This window comes from Eleutherodactylus coqui, chromosome 2 (assembly GCF_035609145.1).
Source record: "Eleutherodactylus coqui strain aEleCoq1 chromosome 2, aEleCoq1.hap1, whole genome shotgun sequence".
In the NCBI taxonomy this organism is placed as follows: domain Eukaryota; kingdom Metazoa; phylum Chordata; class Amphibia; order Anura; family Eleutherodactylidae; genus Eleutherodactylus; species Eleutherodactylus coqui.
In genome coordinates this window covers 1,920,002-1,935,603 of record NC_089838.1, presented here as the reverse complement: position 1 = coordinate 1,935,603, position 15,602 = coordinate 1,920,002, and the positions used below count along the sequence as shown (strand labels likewise).

General features: G+C 50.5%; 1 protein-coding gene across 2 annotated transcripts in view; it reads left to right on the top strand.

Annotated features, from left to right (window-relative positions):
* LOC136610951 (aldo-keto reductase family 1 member C1-like) overlaps nucleotides 1-14,370 on the top strand; it is a 38,900-nt gene extending 24,530 nt beyond the window's left edge. For both annotated transcript variants that reach the window (XM_066590161.1, XM_066590160.1), the window contains exons 4-9: nucleotides 6,510-6,587; nucleotides 6,705-6,827; nucleotides 11,188-11,300; nucleotides 11,381-11,546; nucleotides 11,796-11,878; nucleotides 12,731-14,370. In XM_066590161.1, coding sequence (XP_066446258.1) covers nucleotides 6,510-6,587; nucleotides 6,705-6,827; nucleotides 11,188-11,300; nucleotides 11,381-11,546; nucleotides 11,796-11,878; nucleotides 12,731-12,773 — 606 coding nt within the window. In that variant the 3' untranslated portion in view covers nucleotides 12,774-14,370. The remainder of the gene's footprint in view (nucleotides 1-6,509; nucleotides 6,588-6,704; nucleotides 6,828-11,187; nucleotides 11,301-11,380; nucleotides 11,547-11,795; nucleotides 11,879-12,730) is intronic.
* The last annotated feature ends 1,232 nt before the right edge of the window (nucleotides 14,371-15,602 follow it).

The window sequence follows — 15,602 nt, the reverse complement described above, 5'->3', positions numbered from 1 at the left end:
GGAAAAACATCCTGCTGTGGTGACAGCAGTCACTAACAGAGCTGATCTGGGTCTGCTAAGACCCTGCAGCTGTGCTCTGGCCGGGGGCACCCAGAGGTACCGTGATCGCCAGGTCGAATAGCAGAAGTAACTCTTCCTCTTTCTCTCTGCACTACGTAGCACTCATGTAGCCTAGAAAGGAGAAGGCAGAAGCCATTAAAAACTGTGTCTACCTTCTCCTCCGAGACCTTGTATCTGGATTCCTCTAAAGCATTCAACACCATGCCGAATAATAGGCTGATATATAAAATGAGAAGCTCGGATTGGGTGATAACGTGTGTAATTGGGTAAAGAACTGGCTCAGAGATAGAAAGCAGAGGGTGGTAATAAATGGTTCGTACTCAATATTTGCAGATGACACAAAATTATACAATATAATTAATACAACAGAGGACAATGTACGGCTACAAACGGACCGAGATAAGCCGGGGGCTTGGGGAGGAAAATGGCAAATGTAGGTCAATGTGGATAAATGTAAGGTTCTGCACATGGGCAGAGAAACGGGTGTCACCAATATACACTAAATGGGGTACAGCTAGGGAAAAGACCTTGGGGTACTAGTGGGCTGTAGACTAAACTGGAGTAACCAATGCCAGTCAGCTGCTGCAAAGGCAAATAAAGTCTTGGGATGCATTAAAAGAAGTAAAGGGGCGAGGGGCGAGAACATTATCCTCCCACTATATAAGGCATTTGTCAGGCCTCACATGGAATACTGTGTACAGTTCTGGTCACCGGGGCTCAGGAAAGATGTTACAGTACTGGAGGGGGTTCAAAGAAGGGCAACTAAACTAATACATGGAATGACGGGACTGGAATACCCAGAGAGGCACCAAAACTGGGATTATTCACCCCGGAAAACAGATGGCTAAGGGGTGACCAAATAACTCTGTATAAATACATGAGGGGACAATACAAGGATCTCTGCCAGGATCTGTTTACACCCAGGACTGCAACGGTAACAAGAGGACATCCGCTACGTCTAGAGGAAAGCAGGTTTCATCACCAACACAGAAAGGGGATTCTTTACTGTAAGAGCAGTGAGACTGTGGAACTCTCTGCCTGAGGACGTGGTGATGGCAGGATCCATAGAGGAGTTTATGAGGGACTAGGTGTCTTTCTAGAGTAGAAGGATATTACAGGATATTGACATTAGGTGACCAGCTGGTTGGTGATCCGGGTCTTACCTATAGGTAGGAACTATCAAATGTTGATCCGGGGAGTATTTTGACTGCCATTATGAAGTCGGAAAGGAATCCCCCCCCCCCCCAAATGGGCTAAATTAGCTTCTGCCTTCTTGTTTGTTTTTTTTTTGCCTTCTTCTGGATTAACAAGAAAGGGGGGTGGAAACAGGCTGAACTGAATGGGCATTGTTAAACTCAACTGCTCCTGATTGATTGCAGGAGCTTTAATCCCATGTTGTACTTTCGCTATTGGCCGGGATTAAAGCCCAGGACCAAGCACCATATGTTTACCACGCTTGGTTCTTAAAGGGTTAAGGGGCATTTTCCCCTGAAAGAAAAGAGAGAGCAAAACAGGTATGTGTCTCGTAAAGACTGCTGGCAGCTACCACTAGGGGGAGTTAGTTGCATATTTGTATATACAATACCCATTAGGTTCTATAGGTGCTGTATACATATGTATACAGAGACCTCCCCCTTGTGGCAGCTTTGGGAAGTTAAAATGTTATCATTCATCAAAAAATATTCAGTTTGTTTTTTGGCTATGTCTATCGGAGTTACTGTGCTGGCACCAGAGATATAACTTAAAGCTCCTGGTACCAGCTGCCCCACCTAGTATGTGCCATTACTGGTCCTGCACCAGGATCCAAGTGCAACTGCTGCCTCTGCACACCCTATGCTATACCCCTAGCTGGCAGACTGTTTATTGGGGCACCCTGCCTGTACCCTTTATAAAGGGTACCCAGGCCACTCTCTTGGCACAGTTTACATGGGTCAGTCTGCTGGCACTGTTTCTAGGCGCACTTTTCTGTCATTGTTTATTGGTGTAGATTGTTATCATTGTTTACAGGCGGCATTTTGCTGGCAGTGTTTATGGAAAGAGGGGCACTTTAATGCCAGTATTTACAGAAGAGACACTTTTGATAGTGTTGTGGGCATTATGATGTGGGCATTTTTCTAGCACTATTTGTAGGGGAAATTTGCTGGCATTGTTTACATGGGGCATTCTGATGGCAGTGCTTAGGCGGGGCACTCTGATGGCAGTGCTTATGCAAGAGGCACTCTGATGGCAGTGTTTATTGAAGAGGCACTCTGATGGCAGTGTTTGTGAGTGGCACTCTGATGGTAATGTTTGCGCGTAGCACTCTGATGGCAGTGTTTGTGTGTGGCACTCTGATGGCAGTGTTTGCACGTGGCACTCTGATGCCAATGTTTGCGCGTGGCACTCTGATGGCCTTGTTTGTGCATGGCACTCTGATTGCAGTGCCTACTCGGGGCACTCTGATGGCAATGCTTACTCGGGGCACTCTGATGGCAGTGCTTACTCGGGGCACTCTGATGGCACTCTGATGGCAGTGCTTACTCGGGGCACTCTGATGGCAATGCTTACTCGGGGCACTCTGATGGCAGTGCTTACTCGGGGCACTCTGATGGCAGTGTTTGTGCGTGGCACTCTGATGGCAGTGTTTGTGCGTGGCACTCTGATGGCAGTGTTTGCACGTGGCACTCTGATGGCAGCGTTTGTGCGTGGCACTCTGATTGCAGTGCTTACTCGGGGCACTCTGATGGCAGTGTTTGTGCATGGCACTCTGATTGCAGTGCTTACTCGGGGCACTCCAAAGGCAGTGTTTGTGCGGGGCACTCTGATGGCAGTGTTTGTGCGTGGCACTCTGATGGCAGTGTTTGCACGTGGCACTCTGATGCCAATGTTTGCGCGTGGCACTCTGATGGCAGTGTTTGTGCATGGCACTCTGATTGCAGTGCTTACTCGGGGCACTCCAAAGGCAGTGTTTGTGCGGGGCACTCTCATGGCAGTGTTTGTGCGTGGCACTCTGATGCCAATGTTTGCGCGTGGCACTCTGATGGCAGTGTTTGTGCATGGCACTCTGATTGCAGTGCCTACTCGGGGCACTCTGATGGCAATGCTTACTCGGGGGACTCTGATGGCAGTGCTTACTCGAGGCACTCTGATGGCACTCTGATGGCAGTGCTTACTCGGGGCACTCTGATGGCAATGCTTACTCGGGGCACTCTGATGGCAGTGCTTATTCGGGGCACTCTGATGGCAGTGTTTGTGCGTGGCACTCTGATGGCAGTGTTTGTGCATGGCACTCTGATTGCAGTGCTTACTCGGGGCACTCTGATGGCAGTGTTTGTGCGTGGCACTCTGATGGCAGTGTTTGCACGTGGCACTCTGATGCCAATGTTTGCGCGTGGCACTCTGATGGCAGTGCTTACTCGGGGCACTCTGATGGCAGTGTTTGTGCGTGGCACTCTGATGGCAGTGTTTGTGCATGGCACTCTGATTGCAGTGCTTACTCGGGGCACTCCAAAGGCAGTGATTGTGCGGGGCACTCTGATGGCAGTGTTTGTGCGTGGCACTCTGATGCCAATGTTTGCGCGTGGCACTCTGATGGCAGTGTTTGTGCATGGCACCCTGATTGCAGTGCTTACTCGTGGCACTCTGATGGCAGTGTTTGTGCGTGGCACTCTGATGGCAGTGTTTGTGCGTGGCACTCTGATGGCAGTGTTTGTGCATGGCACTCTGATGGCAGTGTTTGCACGTGGCACTCTGATGCCAATGTTTGCGCGTGGCACTCTGATGGCCTTGTTTGTGCATGGCACTCTGATTGCAGTGCCTACTCGGGGCACTCTGATGGCAATGCTTACTCGGGGCACTCTGATGGCAGTGCTTACTCGGGGCACTCTGATGGCACTCTGATGGCAGTGCTTACTCGGGGCACTCTGATGGCAATGCTTACTCGGGGCACTCTGATGGCAGTGCTTACTCGGGGCACTCTGATGGCAGTGTTTGTGCGTGGCACTCTGATGGCAGTGTTTGTGCGTGGCACTCTGATGGCAGTGTTTGCACGTGGCACTCTGATGGCAGTGTTTGTGCGTGGCACTCTGATGGCAGTGTTTGCACGTGGCACTCTGATGGCAGCGTTTGTGCGTGGCACTCTGATTGCAGTGCTTACTCGGGGCACTCTGATGGCAGTGTTTGTGCATGGCACTCTGATTGCAGTGCTTACTCGGGGCACACCAAAGGCAGTGTTTGTGCGGGGCACTCTGATGGCAGTGTTTGCACGTGGCACTCTGATGCCAATGTTTGCGCGTGGCACTCTGATGGCAGTGTTTGTGCATGGCACTCTGATTGCAGTGCTTACTCGGGGCACTCTGATGGCAGTGTTTGTGCGTGGCACTCTGATGGCAGTGTTTGTGCGTGGCACTCTGATGGCAGTGTTTGTGCGTGGCACTCTGATGGCAGTGTTTGTGCATGGCACTCTGATTGCAGTGCTTACTCGGGGCACTCCAAAGGCAGTGTTTGTGCGGGGCACTCTCATGGCAGTGTTTGTGCGTGGCACTCTGATGCCAATGTTTGCGCGTGGCACTCTGATGGCAGTGTTTGTGCATGGCACTCTGATTGCAGTGCCTACTCGGGGCACTCTGATGGCAATGCTTACTCGGGGGACTCTGATGGCAGTGCTTACTCGGGGCACTCTGATGGCACTCTGATGGCAGTGCTTACTCGGGGCACTCTGATGGCAATGCTTACTCGGGGCACTCTGATGGCAGTGCTTATTCGGGGCACTCTGATGGCAGTGTTTGTGCGTGGCACTCTGATGGCAGTGTTTGTGCATGGCACTCTGATTGCAGTGCTTACTCGGGGCACTCTGATGGCAGTGTTTGTGCGTGGCACTCTGATGGCAGTGTTTGTGCGTGGCACTCTGATGGCAGTGTTTGCACGTGGCACTCTGATGCCAATGTTTGCGCGTGGCACTCTGCTGGCAGTGTTTGTGCATGGCACTCTGATTGCAGTGCTTACTCGGGGCACTCTGATGGCAGTGTTTGTGCGTGGCACTCTGATGGCAGTGTTTGTGCATGGCACTCTGATTGCAGTGCTTACTCGGGGCACTCCAAAGGCAGTGATTGTGCGGGGCACTCTGATGGCAGTGTTTGTGCGTGGCACTCTGATGCCAATGTTTGCGCGTGGCACTCTGATGGCAGTGTTTGTGCATGGCACCCTGATTGCAGTGCTTACTCGTGGCACTCTGATGGCAGTGCTTACTCGTGGCACTCTGATGGCAGTGTTTGTGCGTGGCACTCTGATGGCAGTGTTTGTGCGTGGCACTCTGATGGCAGTGTTTGTGCATGGCACTCTGATTGCAGTGTTTGCACGTGGCACTCTGATGCCAATGTTTGCGCGTGGCACTCTGATGGCCTTGTTTGTGCATGGCACTCTGATTGCAGTGCTTACTCGTGGCACTCTGATGGCAGTGTTTGTGCGTGGCACTCTGATGGCAGTGTTTGCGCGTGGCACTCTGATGGCAGTGTTTGTGCGTGGCACTCTGATGGCAGTGTTTGTGCGTGGCACTCTGATGGCAGTGTTTGCATGTGGCACTCTGATGCCAATGTTTGCGCGTGGCACTCTGATGGCAGTGTTTGTGCATGGCACTCTGATTGCAGTGCTTACTCGGGGCACTCCAAAGGCAGTGTTTGTGCGGGGCACTCTGATGACAGTGTTTGTGCGTGGCACTCTGATGGCAGTGTTTGTGCATGGCACCCTGATTGCAGTGCTTACTCGGGGCACTCTGATGGCAGTGTTTGTGCGTGGCACTCTGATGGCAGTGTTTGTGCATGGCACTCTGATGGCAGTGTTTGCACGTGGCACTCTGATGCCAATGTTTGCGCGTGGCACTCTGATGGCCTTGTTTGTGCATGGCACTCTGATTGCAGTGCTTACTCGTGGCACTCTGATGGCAGTGTTTGTGCGTGGCACCCTGATGGCAGTGTTTGTGCGTGGCACTCTGGTGGCAGTGTTTGCGTGTGGCACTCTGATGGCAGTGTTTGTGCGTGGCACTCTGATGGCTGTGTTTGTGCATGGCACTCTGATGGCAGTGCTTACTCGGGGCACTCTGATGGCAGTGCTTACTCGGGGCACTCTGATGGCAGTGTTTGTGCGTGGCATTCTGATGACAGTGCTTACTCGGGGCACTCTGATGGCAGTGTTTGTGCGTGGCACTCTGATGGCAGTGTTGATGCGTGGCACTCTGATGGCAGTGTTTGCGCGTGGCACTCTGATGGCAGTGCTTACTCGGGGCACTCCGATGGCAGTGTTTATGTGGGACACTGATGTTTGGGGGGGGGGGTAACTTTTCTAGCACCACCCATGAGGTGGCAGTCTCTGCCATTATTAACAGAGGGCACCTGTCTTGCCTTGTTTATGAGGGGCGGTGTATATGGGGGGCACTTTCCTGATGCTGTTTTTAACCCCATTTTTTTCCTTCTCAGCCGGGAGAGGATCTGGTTCCTGTGGATGAGAACGGGAAATATCTGTATGACAACACAGACCTGCGGGATACCTGGGAGGTGAGTGGTTACATTGCATCCTATTACGCTACATTGTATTACAGTCTAGTGGATTCTATTGTATATCAGCATATCACATGACTAGACATCTAGTGTTGTGTCGCTTCCCCTCTTTAGGCTCTGGAGCGGTGCAAGGACGCCGGACTTGTGAAATCTATAGGGGTCTCCAACTTTAACCGCAGGCAGCTGGAGTGGATCCTAAATAAACCGGGACTGAAATACAAACCCGTCTGTGATCAGGTAACAGAACTCCCCCATCAGTGCATCCCCCCTTAACCCCTTCAAGACCAAGCCTGAGGTGCCTTAATGACCAGGCCAAGTTTGGGGAATCTATAGAAATAGGAAAGTCCCGCAGCACACCTAACACATGCAGAGGTTCCAGTCTGTATATGCCAAGCCACCTGTGGGGTCATGAACCCAACCCCAAATAAATGCAATGGTATCCAAGGAGGCGGCAGCATCAACGGTGTAGAGATAGTAAAAAAAGGGCTTTTATTGCTCCATAAAATGGCGACGTTTCGCCTTAATCTAAGTCTTTTTCAAGACTCGTCGCTGGTGTGACAGGCAATAAAATCGCACAAGTTTTGAGCGTTGTGAGATGCACAAAACTCCAAGGGGTCTGTTTACGTGGATAGATGTGGGTTCGGCTCCGTCGCGGGGTCTGTGTACATCTGCGAGCGCCTCAGTGTTACATTTCTGCAGAACGAACTATGCTTTTTTTTTTTTTGTGCGTATCGGCATATTTTACTTAAAGTGACCAGGCGTCCTGATTTAGGCGGGTCCCGCTTTAGGACCCTGGCAGGACAGTTACCTCTGTCTCGCTTTCGGGGCGTCTGTTTACCATAGTGATTACAAGCCACGGTGCCGCAGTTCCCAGCTTGTAATCGCTTTGCAGCGCCGTGGCAGATGCACTCACTGACGTCACATGTTCAGTGTGTGCATCCGGGATCTTCCTCCACCCTCCCCTGACCTCTCCACTTTAGTTCCGCGAGAGGAGAGGAAAAGGGAGGAGGCGCTGGTGCGGGTGCACACACACTTTCACCTGCAGCAGCGCCGAGAAGAGGAGAAGCAGCAGCGCTCTAAAGACCAGGAAGAGGGTAAATTTCATGGGTTTCATCGCTGTGGGGGGTCACTATTACTACTGAGGGTCCCTGTGGGGGACACTATTACTACTGAGGGTCCCTGTGGGGGACACTATTACTACTGAGGGTCACTGTGGGGGACACTATTACTACTGAGGGTCCCTGTGGGGACACTATTACTACTGAGGGTCCCTGTGGGGGACACTATTACTACTGAGGGTTCCTGTGGGGGTCATTATTACTACTGAGGGTCACTGTGGGGACACTATTACTACTGAGGGTTCCTGTGGGGACACTATTACTACTGAGGGTCACTATAGGGGACATTTACTACTGAGGGTCACTGTGGGGGACACTATTACTACTGAGGGTCCCTGTGGGGACACTATTACTACTGAGGGTCACTGTGGGGGACACTATTACTACTGAGGGTCACTGTGGGGGACACTATTACTACTGAGGGTCCCTGTGGGGACACTATTACTACTGAGGGTCCCTGTGGGGGACACTATTACTACTGAGGGTTCCTGTGGGGGTCATTATTACTACTGAGGGTCACTATAGGGGACATTTACTACTGAGGGTCACTGTGGGGGACACTATTACTACTGAGGGTCACTGTGGGGACACTATTACTACTGAGGGTCCCTGTGGGGGACACTATTACTACTGAGGGTTCCTGTGGGGACACTATTACTACTGAGGGTCACTATAGGGGACATTTACTACTGAGGGTCACTGTGGGGGACACTATTACTACTGAGGGTTCCTGTGGGGACACTATTACTACTGAGGGTCACTATAGGGGACATTTACTACTGAGGGTCACTGTGGGGGACACTATTACTACTGAGGGTCCCTGTGGGGACACTATTACTACTGAGGGTCACTGTGGGGGACACTATTACTACTGAGGGTCACTGTGGGGGACACTATTACTACTGAGGGTCACTGTGGGGGACACTTTTACTACTGAGGGTTCCTGTGGGGACACTATTACTACTGAGGGTCACTATAGGGGACATTTACTACTGAGGGTCACTGTGGGGGTCAGTATTACTACTGAGGGTCACTGTGGGGGACACTATTACTACTGAGGGTCCCTGTGGGGACACTATTACTACTGAGGGTCACTATAGGGGACATTTACTACTGAGGGTCACTGTGGGGGTCACTATTACTACTGAGGGTCCCTGTGGGGGTCACTATTACTACTGAGGGTCCCTGTGGGGGACACTATTACTACTGAGGGTCCCTGTGGGGACACTTACTACTGAGGGTCACTGTGGGGGTCACTATTACTACTGAGGGTCCCTGTGGGGTCACTATTACTACTGAGGGTCCCTGTGGGGACACTATTACTACTGAGGGTCCCTGTGGGGGACACTATTACTACTGAGGGTCACTGTGGGGGTCACATTTACTACTGAGGGTCACTACAGGGGACACTATTACTACTTAGGGTCACTGTGGTGGACACTGTGACAACTGATGGCTTCTGTGGGGATCACTATTGCTACTGAAGGCCACTGTGGGGGACACTATTACTACTGAGGGCCACTGTGAGGGTCCTTATGACTACTGGGGCCACTGTGGGGGACACTTTTACTATTGGGGCCACTGTGGAGGACACTATTACTACTGAGGACCACAAGGGGGACACTATTACTACTGAAGCCGCTCTGTAAGTGGCAGCATAAATCAAGCTGAGTTAGTGTATGTTTACACATGGCGAATATGATGCGGAATGTCCACAGTGGGAATTTCTGCAGCATTTCTGCATCTAAAAAAACAGTCAAAATCTATCATTGGTGCAGATTTTGACTGAAAATCAGCCGTGCATCTGCAGCTAATTTCATACTATGCGGCGCTCCCCTCACCTCCTCTGAAGGCTTTCCGCTATCAGTGCTCCCTGAAGACGGTCTGGACACCTGCTGTCCCTCCCCTCCTTGCATTCTGGGGTGCGTGCCTTATGTAGTGTGTGGTACGGTGACCACACAGGTGCAGGTGGCTCACAGGTTTCTGCCTATGCCTGGGCAGGTGTGCCCCCTGACATCTGATGTCCTATGTGTGTGTCAGATGGGTGATGCCTGACACTGTTCCCTATGCCAGCACGGTGACTGATTCTCTATTCCCCTGATGTGAGGACACTTGGACTGGCTATGCTATTCCATCTACAAGCATGTTAGCTCTGGATGGGGTTCCTTGTTATGTTGTATACACAACCATGTATGTAGGTGTGAACAGTGACGTGTTTGATATGCCTGTGGAGGTGGCCAGACGTGTGCTTTTTTGTGCAGTCCTGTTTTGGGTACAGAGTGTGTGTGAACAGTGTCGTGTTCTATGTGTGTTTTGTGTATCTCTCCAGATTCCTGATCAGGGATAGCCAAGTCACCAGATGAAGACAGTCGGGCCGACCTTATCAGAACGATCACCCTGCTTTTCCCCACTTTCCCTCATTAGTAAGGGACAGGGGTCCTTCCATCATTGCCTGGAGAGGTGCAATTGGTCTTTGCAAACACTATGTGAATGATTGCGGTTTTAAGGACAGAATCCTGCGTCTGCTCTGAGGCGTTTTAGTGCGGATGTAACAGCGGGGTTCTGTTTTTTTTAATTTATATAATGCAATTTTTTTAATCCTATATTCTTTTTGTGGATGTCAATTACTTCTGATCACAGTGTTTTATGAAAGTGGGTTTTTAGGTTTATCCAATTAGATTTTGGTCTAATCTTCCTATAACTCCCTATCTATATGAATTTAATCACCCCGGCGCACAATTAATTAATCAATCAAGGATTATTATTTTATTACTGTTTATTTAGCTAATTGCAGTTTGTTTGCTCGCCGGGATCTGCGGGGCTAATTGACCTATAACTAATTGGTTATGGTTCTCCCTTGTGTTTTTGACTTATAATGAACTATTCCTAGGGGGGTCCGCCATGTGATCCTGCGGCAGAGCTCAGGCAGACAAATCACTAATACTTCTATTCATCCTCTATTGGACCTCATTAGGCTAATTAGCCCTTTAATTCACGGACACAGTGTGTCGGGTGCGCGTGTGAACTGGCCCTGCGTGCACAAAGAGTACAGGACTATGAGCGGCCGCGCAGATCTGCCTCAAGAATCTCATTCATGCGCAAATACGTTGCGCTGCGGTGAGTGTTTTAGCGAACGGTCGTCTGAATAAGCCATTGCAATGCTGCTTGTAAGGGAGCTGTCGGAGAGACGTACGCCGCTGCCGGTAGATGACGACACACCGCCCACCGTTCCTGCGCCTTTTTAAATGTCTTACGTCTCTTTACTGTCTGTACACTAATGTATCCAGAGGGGGGGATCATTCCGATACCTAAATGTGTCGCTCTATCGTATGCCTAAAGAGATTGGAATCAAGCCTTCGGTCCCTGCCTGCTGGGCACGCCGACGGTCCTCCTGGTGCCTTGCTCATGAACCAGCAGGCTCAGGATGAATAGTGCTTATGGTTGCCAACGCCGCTGACATTCTGGTCCGTCCTCTGTAGGTAGAGTGTCACCTATACCTGAACCAAAGCAAGCTGCTGGAGTTCTGCAAGTCACATGACATCGTGCTGGTGGCGTATAGCGCCCTGGGGTCCAGCCGGGATGAAGCTTGGGGGTAGGTACCTTTTATAGGTAGCCTGATGGGATATAGCATGATTGCTGCAGGTCCGTTAATCTGCTGTTCTGTATATATAGGATAGATAAAGACTTACCTGCAGTCCTGGAGGATCCCGTTCTGAAATCAGTAGCGGATACACAGGGTCGGACCCCCGCCCAGGTGGCACTGCGGTACCTGCTACAGAGGGGGATCGTCGCACTTGCAAAGAGCTTCACTCCAGCCAGGATCCAGCAGAATTTACAGGTACTGGTGAGACCCTGACAACCATAGAGTCAGAAATAAGGTCCGAGCAGTTGTCTCTTCCCTTCCCCCACTCTTCCTGCATGTTCATATACAATACATTGCCCAGCAGGGGGTGACAATGAGCAAAGAAAGCTCCTCCAGCACCATAGTGAATATGAAATCTGAGGCCACCCTGTGGCATGATGGGTAGTATCCATAGTGGCTGGAGTTCTTCTTCACTGTGGCCTGAAGCATCTGCTTTTGTTCCAGGTTCTGGATTTCCAGCTCTCAAAAGAAGACATGGGCCGCCTGGAGGGGCGGAATAGAAATGTCCGTTACGTCAGCCTGCTGATGTGAGTATAATCCCCAAGTGTCACTATAGTCTGCCACATGGGTGGTGCCATGGAACTCTAGGCTGCTCTACATGTGAAAGAAATGCCCGAGCTGGAAGTTGGCATCCCTTATGGGTTGTGTCAGGACAGTCCCCTGGGGTTATATGATAATATAACCATATAGTATACTACTAATATGGCCCTAGAGTGCCCCAATAATATTGCCACACAATGCTCTAATAATATTGTGATATTGTACACATAGCGCTCTAATAATATCTCCAAAAAGTACCCTAATATTCCCATACAGCGCCCTAATCCTATTGGCTGCGGTGCCTAATAGTATTTCCATCTTGTGCCCTAATAATGCCTGTCCTAATAATATGGCCACAGAGTGCTCTAATGATATCGCCATACTGTGCCTAATTGACAATGCCCAGATAACGGTGCTCAATGCCTGGGGCTTTATGAGTCCAATACCAGTGCGCTGGAGGCTCCTGGACATTTGCCCCTTCTGCCCTTCCTATAATCCAGCTGTCAGTTGTGTTATGCAGGACGGTCTATACGACTATACAGCATGGAGATCGGGTTCTGTGGGGCGGCGCTGCAGAGGTATTGTTTTATTATGCCATTTGCATATTTCCCAGAGGAGCATGCACGACCTTATAAGTCTCCTCCCACACCTTCTAGGTGCTCTCCCTAAGGAGAAACAATACTCTAGAACTAATCGCTACTGGTGTACAGAGACACAGTGACCCCTACAGGACACACGTGTAATGGCAGCCTGTGCAACTCCACCTACACTGACTGTTATACTCCTTGAACTATATCCCAATAAAGTTGTTTTTGTTTGTTTGTTTTATTTCTGCGTAGGTGGAAGGACCATCCGCAGTACCCCTTCAATGATGAATACTAACACTGACCCCTCCCACAATCAGATCCATTGTGTGCGTTACTTCCTATACCTTTAAGAAGATTTACTACGTGTTCAATAAATACTGTAGTATATGCTGAATAATGATGAGAAATCGGTTCTCTGTCAAATGAGTGCCCCCTAGTGGCCGGTGTTGAGCACAGTACTGTGTGAACCGTATATGCGCAGCGACTTCAACAGCAAAGTACACAAAACCTTTCAGAGACTGCACCCTAGGTGCTCCAAGAGAATTCCAGGCTCACTGCTTATACTCGGGGGATGCTGATCACCGGAGGGAGGACCCCCGGTCCAGCAAATCGGAACTCAAGCGTCAAGTCAAGCATGATAAGCTAAGCAATCCCCCCAATGGAGAACTCCACCCTTGCACCTTATCAGGATAGGTTTCCACTCACAGTCCAAACCTTCTACAGTCTCCTACCCAACATGAATAAACATATACCCTCATACATACACACTTTGTCAAAAACAATCCCGCCCCTAGAAGCGCTCATGTTTCTACAAAACTCGGCATGCAGTTCTATCTCAGGCAGATATGTACATGATGAGAGTTGTGGTGTGATTATGTAGTGGTCCAGAGTTAGTGGGGCCCCTCCACAATGTTCTATGTCTGTCTCGTGTCAATGTCTTGTTTGTGGAATACATTAGATTTATGTGTGCTGGATGTTTGCAGGACTGAAGGGGTTAAAATCTGGTATGTTCTGTCCTGTCTGGAAAATGTATCATATTTAATGTATCGTTTGTGATCATGTTATATATATATGGGTTTGCAAGAGTGCAAGTGCAAAAAAGGAGAAGGAGAGAAAGAAAGAAAGAGAGAGGAGGAAGGGGAAGCAGGGTGTCCGTGAGTGAAGGGAAAGCAGGGTGTCCGTGAGTGAGGGAGACGCAGGGTGTCCGTGAGTGAAGGAGACGCAGGGTGTCCGTGAGTGAAGGGGAAGCAGGGTGTCCGTGAGTGAGGGAGAAGCAGGGTGTCCGTGAGTGAGGGAGAAGCAGGGTGTCCGTGAGTGAAGGAGAAGCAGGGTTTCCGTGAGTGAGGGAGAAGCAGGGTGTCCGTGAGTGAAGGAGACGCAGGGTGTCCGTGAGTGAAGGGGAAGCAGGGTGTCCGTGAGTGAGGGAGAAGCAGGGTGTCCGTGAGTGAGGGAGAAGCAGGGTGTCCGTGAGTGAAGGAGAAGCAGGGTGTCCGTGAGTGAAGGAGAAGCAGGGTGTCCGTGAGTGAAGGAGAAGCAGGGTGTCCATGAGTGAGGGTGTCATTCCGGCACTGCAGAGAGGCTGTGACATCGGCTTGTGTTTGGAGAATATGGAGGAAGCCTAGGGACTTCTTTATGCTCAGCCTGGCCATTCGACCCAGGAGACCTCAGTGTTTCTGATGAGCGCTGAGAGAAGGACAAACCACTTCACAGCGAGGAAAGAGAGAGTGAGAGTTTGCCGGGAGAGGAATTCCACCGATACCTTGGATTGTGGATTATCCAGATGCCCCACGAATCCTCCCAGTTGCACCACTATTACTTGTTGTTTCTGTACAAAGACTGTTTATTTGGATCTAAGTTCAAGAGTTTTCAGTAAACTAACAGAATCGACCATTCCCAGTTGTTGTTCAGATACCCTGTGTGTGGACTACTTTATTACATCTGAGATATCTGCCACAGAGGATGGAACGATGGCGTCACGAGTGACAACTGGACTTAAGGTAACCTCCGGTTCCTACCCCTGTGATCTCCCCCAGTGCTAACGGGTTTGGGTCTCTAGATACCCCCAGGGAGGAGATGGTAGAGCCCCGTGACAAGGCCTTTCTCTGCCACGCTGTCTCCTCGGCTGTGGGCCTGCTCCTCGGATGCTGCAATTAGATGAACGGTTTTGTCACCAGAGACCCTAAAAGTGTTCCACCCTTGGCTATAAAAGGCTCTCGGAGGCCCCTTGTGTGTAGTGACCTCTTCTTCCCCTTGTGTAGAGCTTGTTGATTTCTATACGCCTCTATAACGCAGAGAAGAGATTTCACTGCCTTACCAGAGTCTGAGAGGGGGGCGCATTATTGGGATGTGGGAAGCTGGATGGTCGCATCGATGAATTGTTCCCACCGGGACTGTTATAATCAGACTGTTAGGAGGTGTTGGGACCAGTGGATGTGTGAGGGTACACAAGGTGGCCGAGCTCAGGACCAACCCCCCTCTCTCCGACAGAACACCAGTAGAGAAGATCGTCTGATTGTCTGACAAGCACCAGCAGCTCCAACTGTTTAGTTGTCCGCCATCCAGAGACAGGTGGCGCCATTGTTATACCATTGTCTGTTGGAATCATTTCCAGGCACTTAGCTGAAGGACATTTGCCCTCACGGCCCCCATTACATGTACGGCCTCTGACACCCACCGTCGCCCCCATTACATGTACGGCCTCTGACACCCACTGTCGCCTCTGTAGTGATGTAGTGAACGATGAAACTGGACACAATGGAGTGGAACTGGGTTGTCTTCAGTGATGAATCCAGGTTTAGTTTGGGTACGGACGACAGAGAAGATTATGTCTGGAGACCTTGGGGGGAGCGCCTTAATCCTGGCTTTGATGTGGAGCGGCATACTGCCCGTTACTTGTGTGATGGTCTGGGGGGCATCGCATGCAACAGTCGGTCCCCCGTAGTAGTGGTACAAGGAATAATGACAGCTCAGCGATATGTTCAGGACATCCTGCAGCCACATGTGTTCCTCTCATGGTGGCTTCCAGCAGGATAATGCTCAGCCGCACACACAAGGGGGTCACAGGAGCCCCCACAACATTGTCACACTTCTGTAGCTGCCCGGTCACCAGATTTATCACCAATAG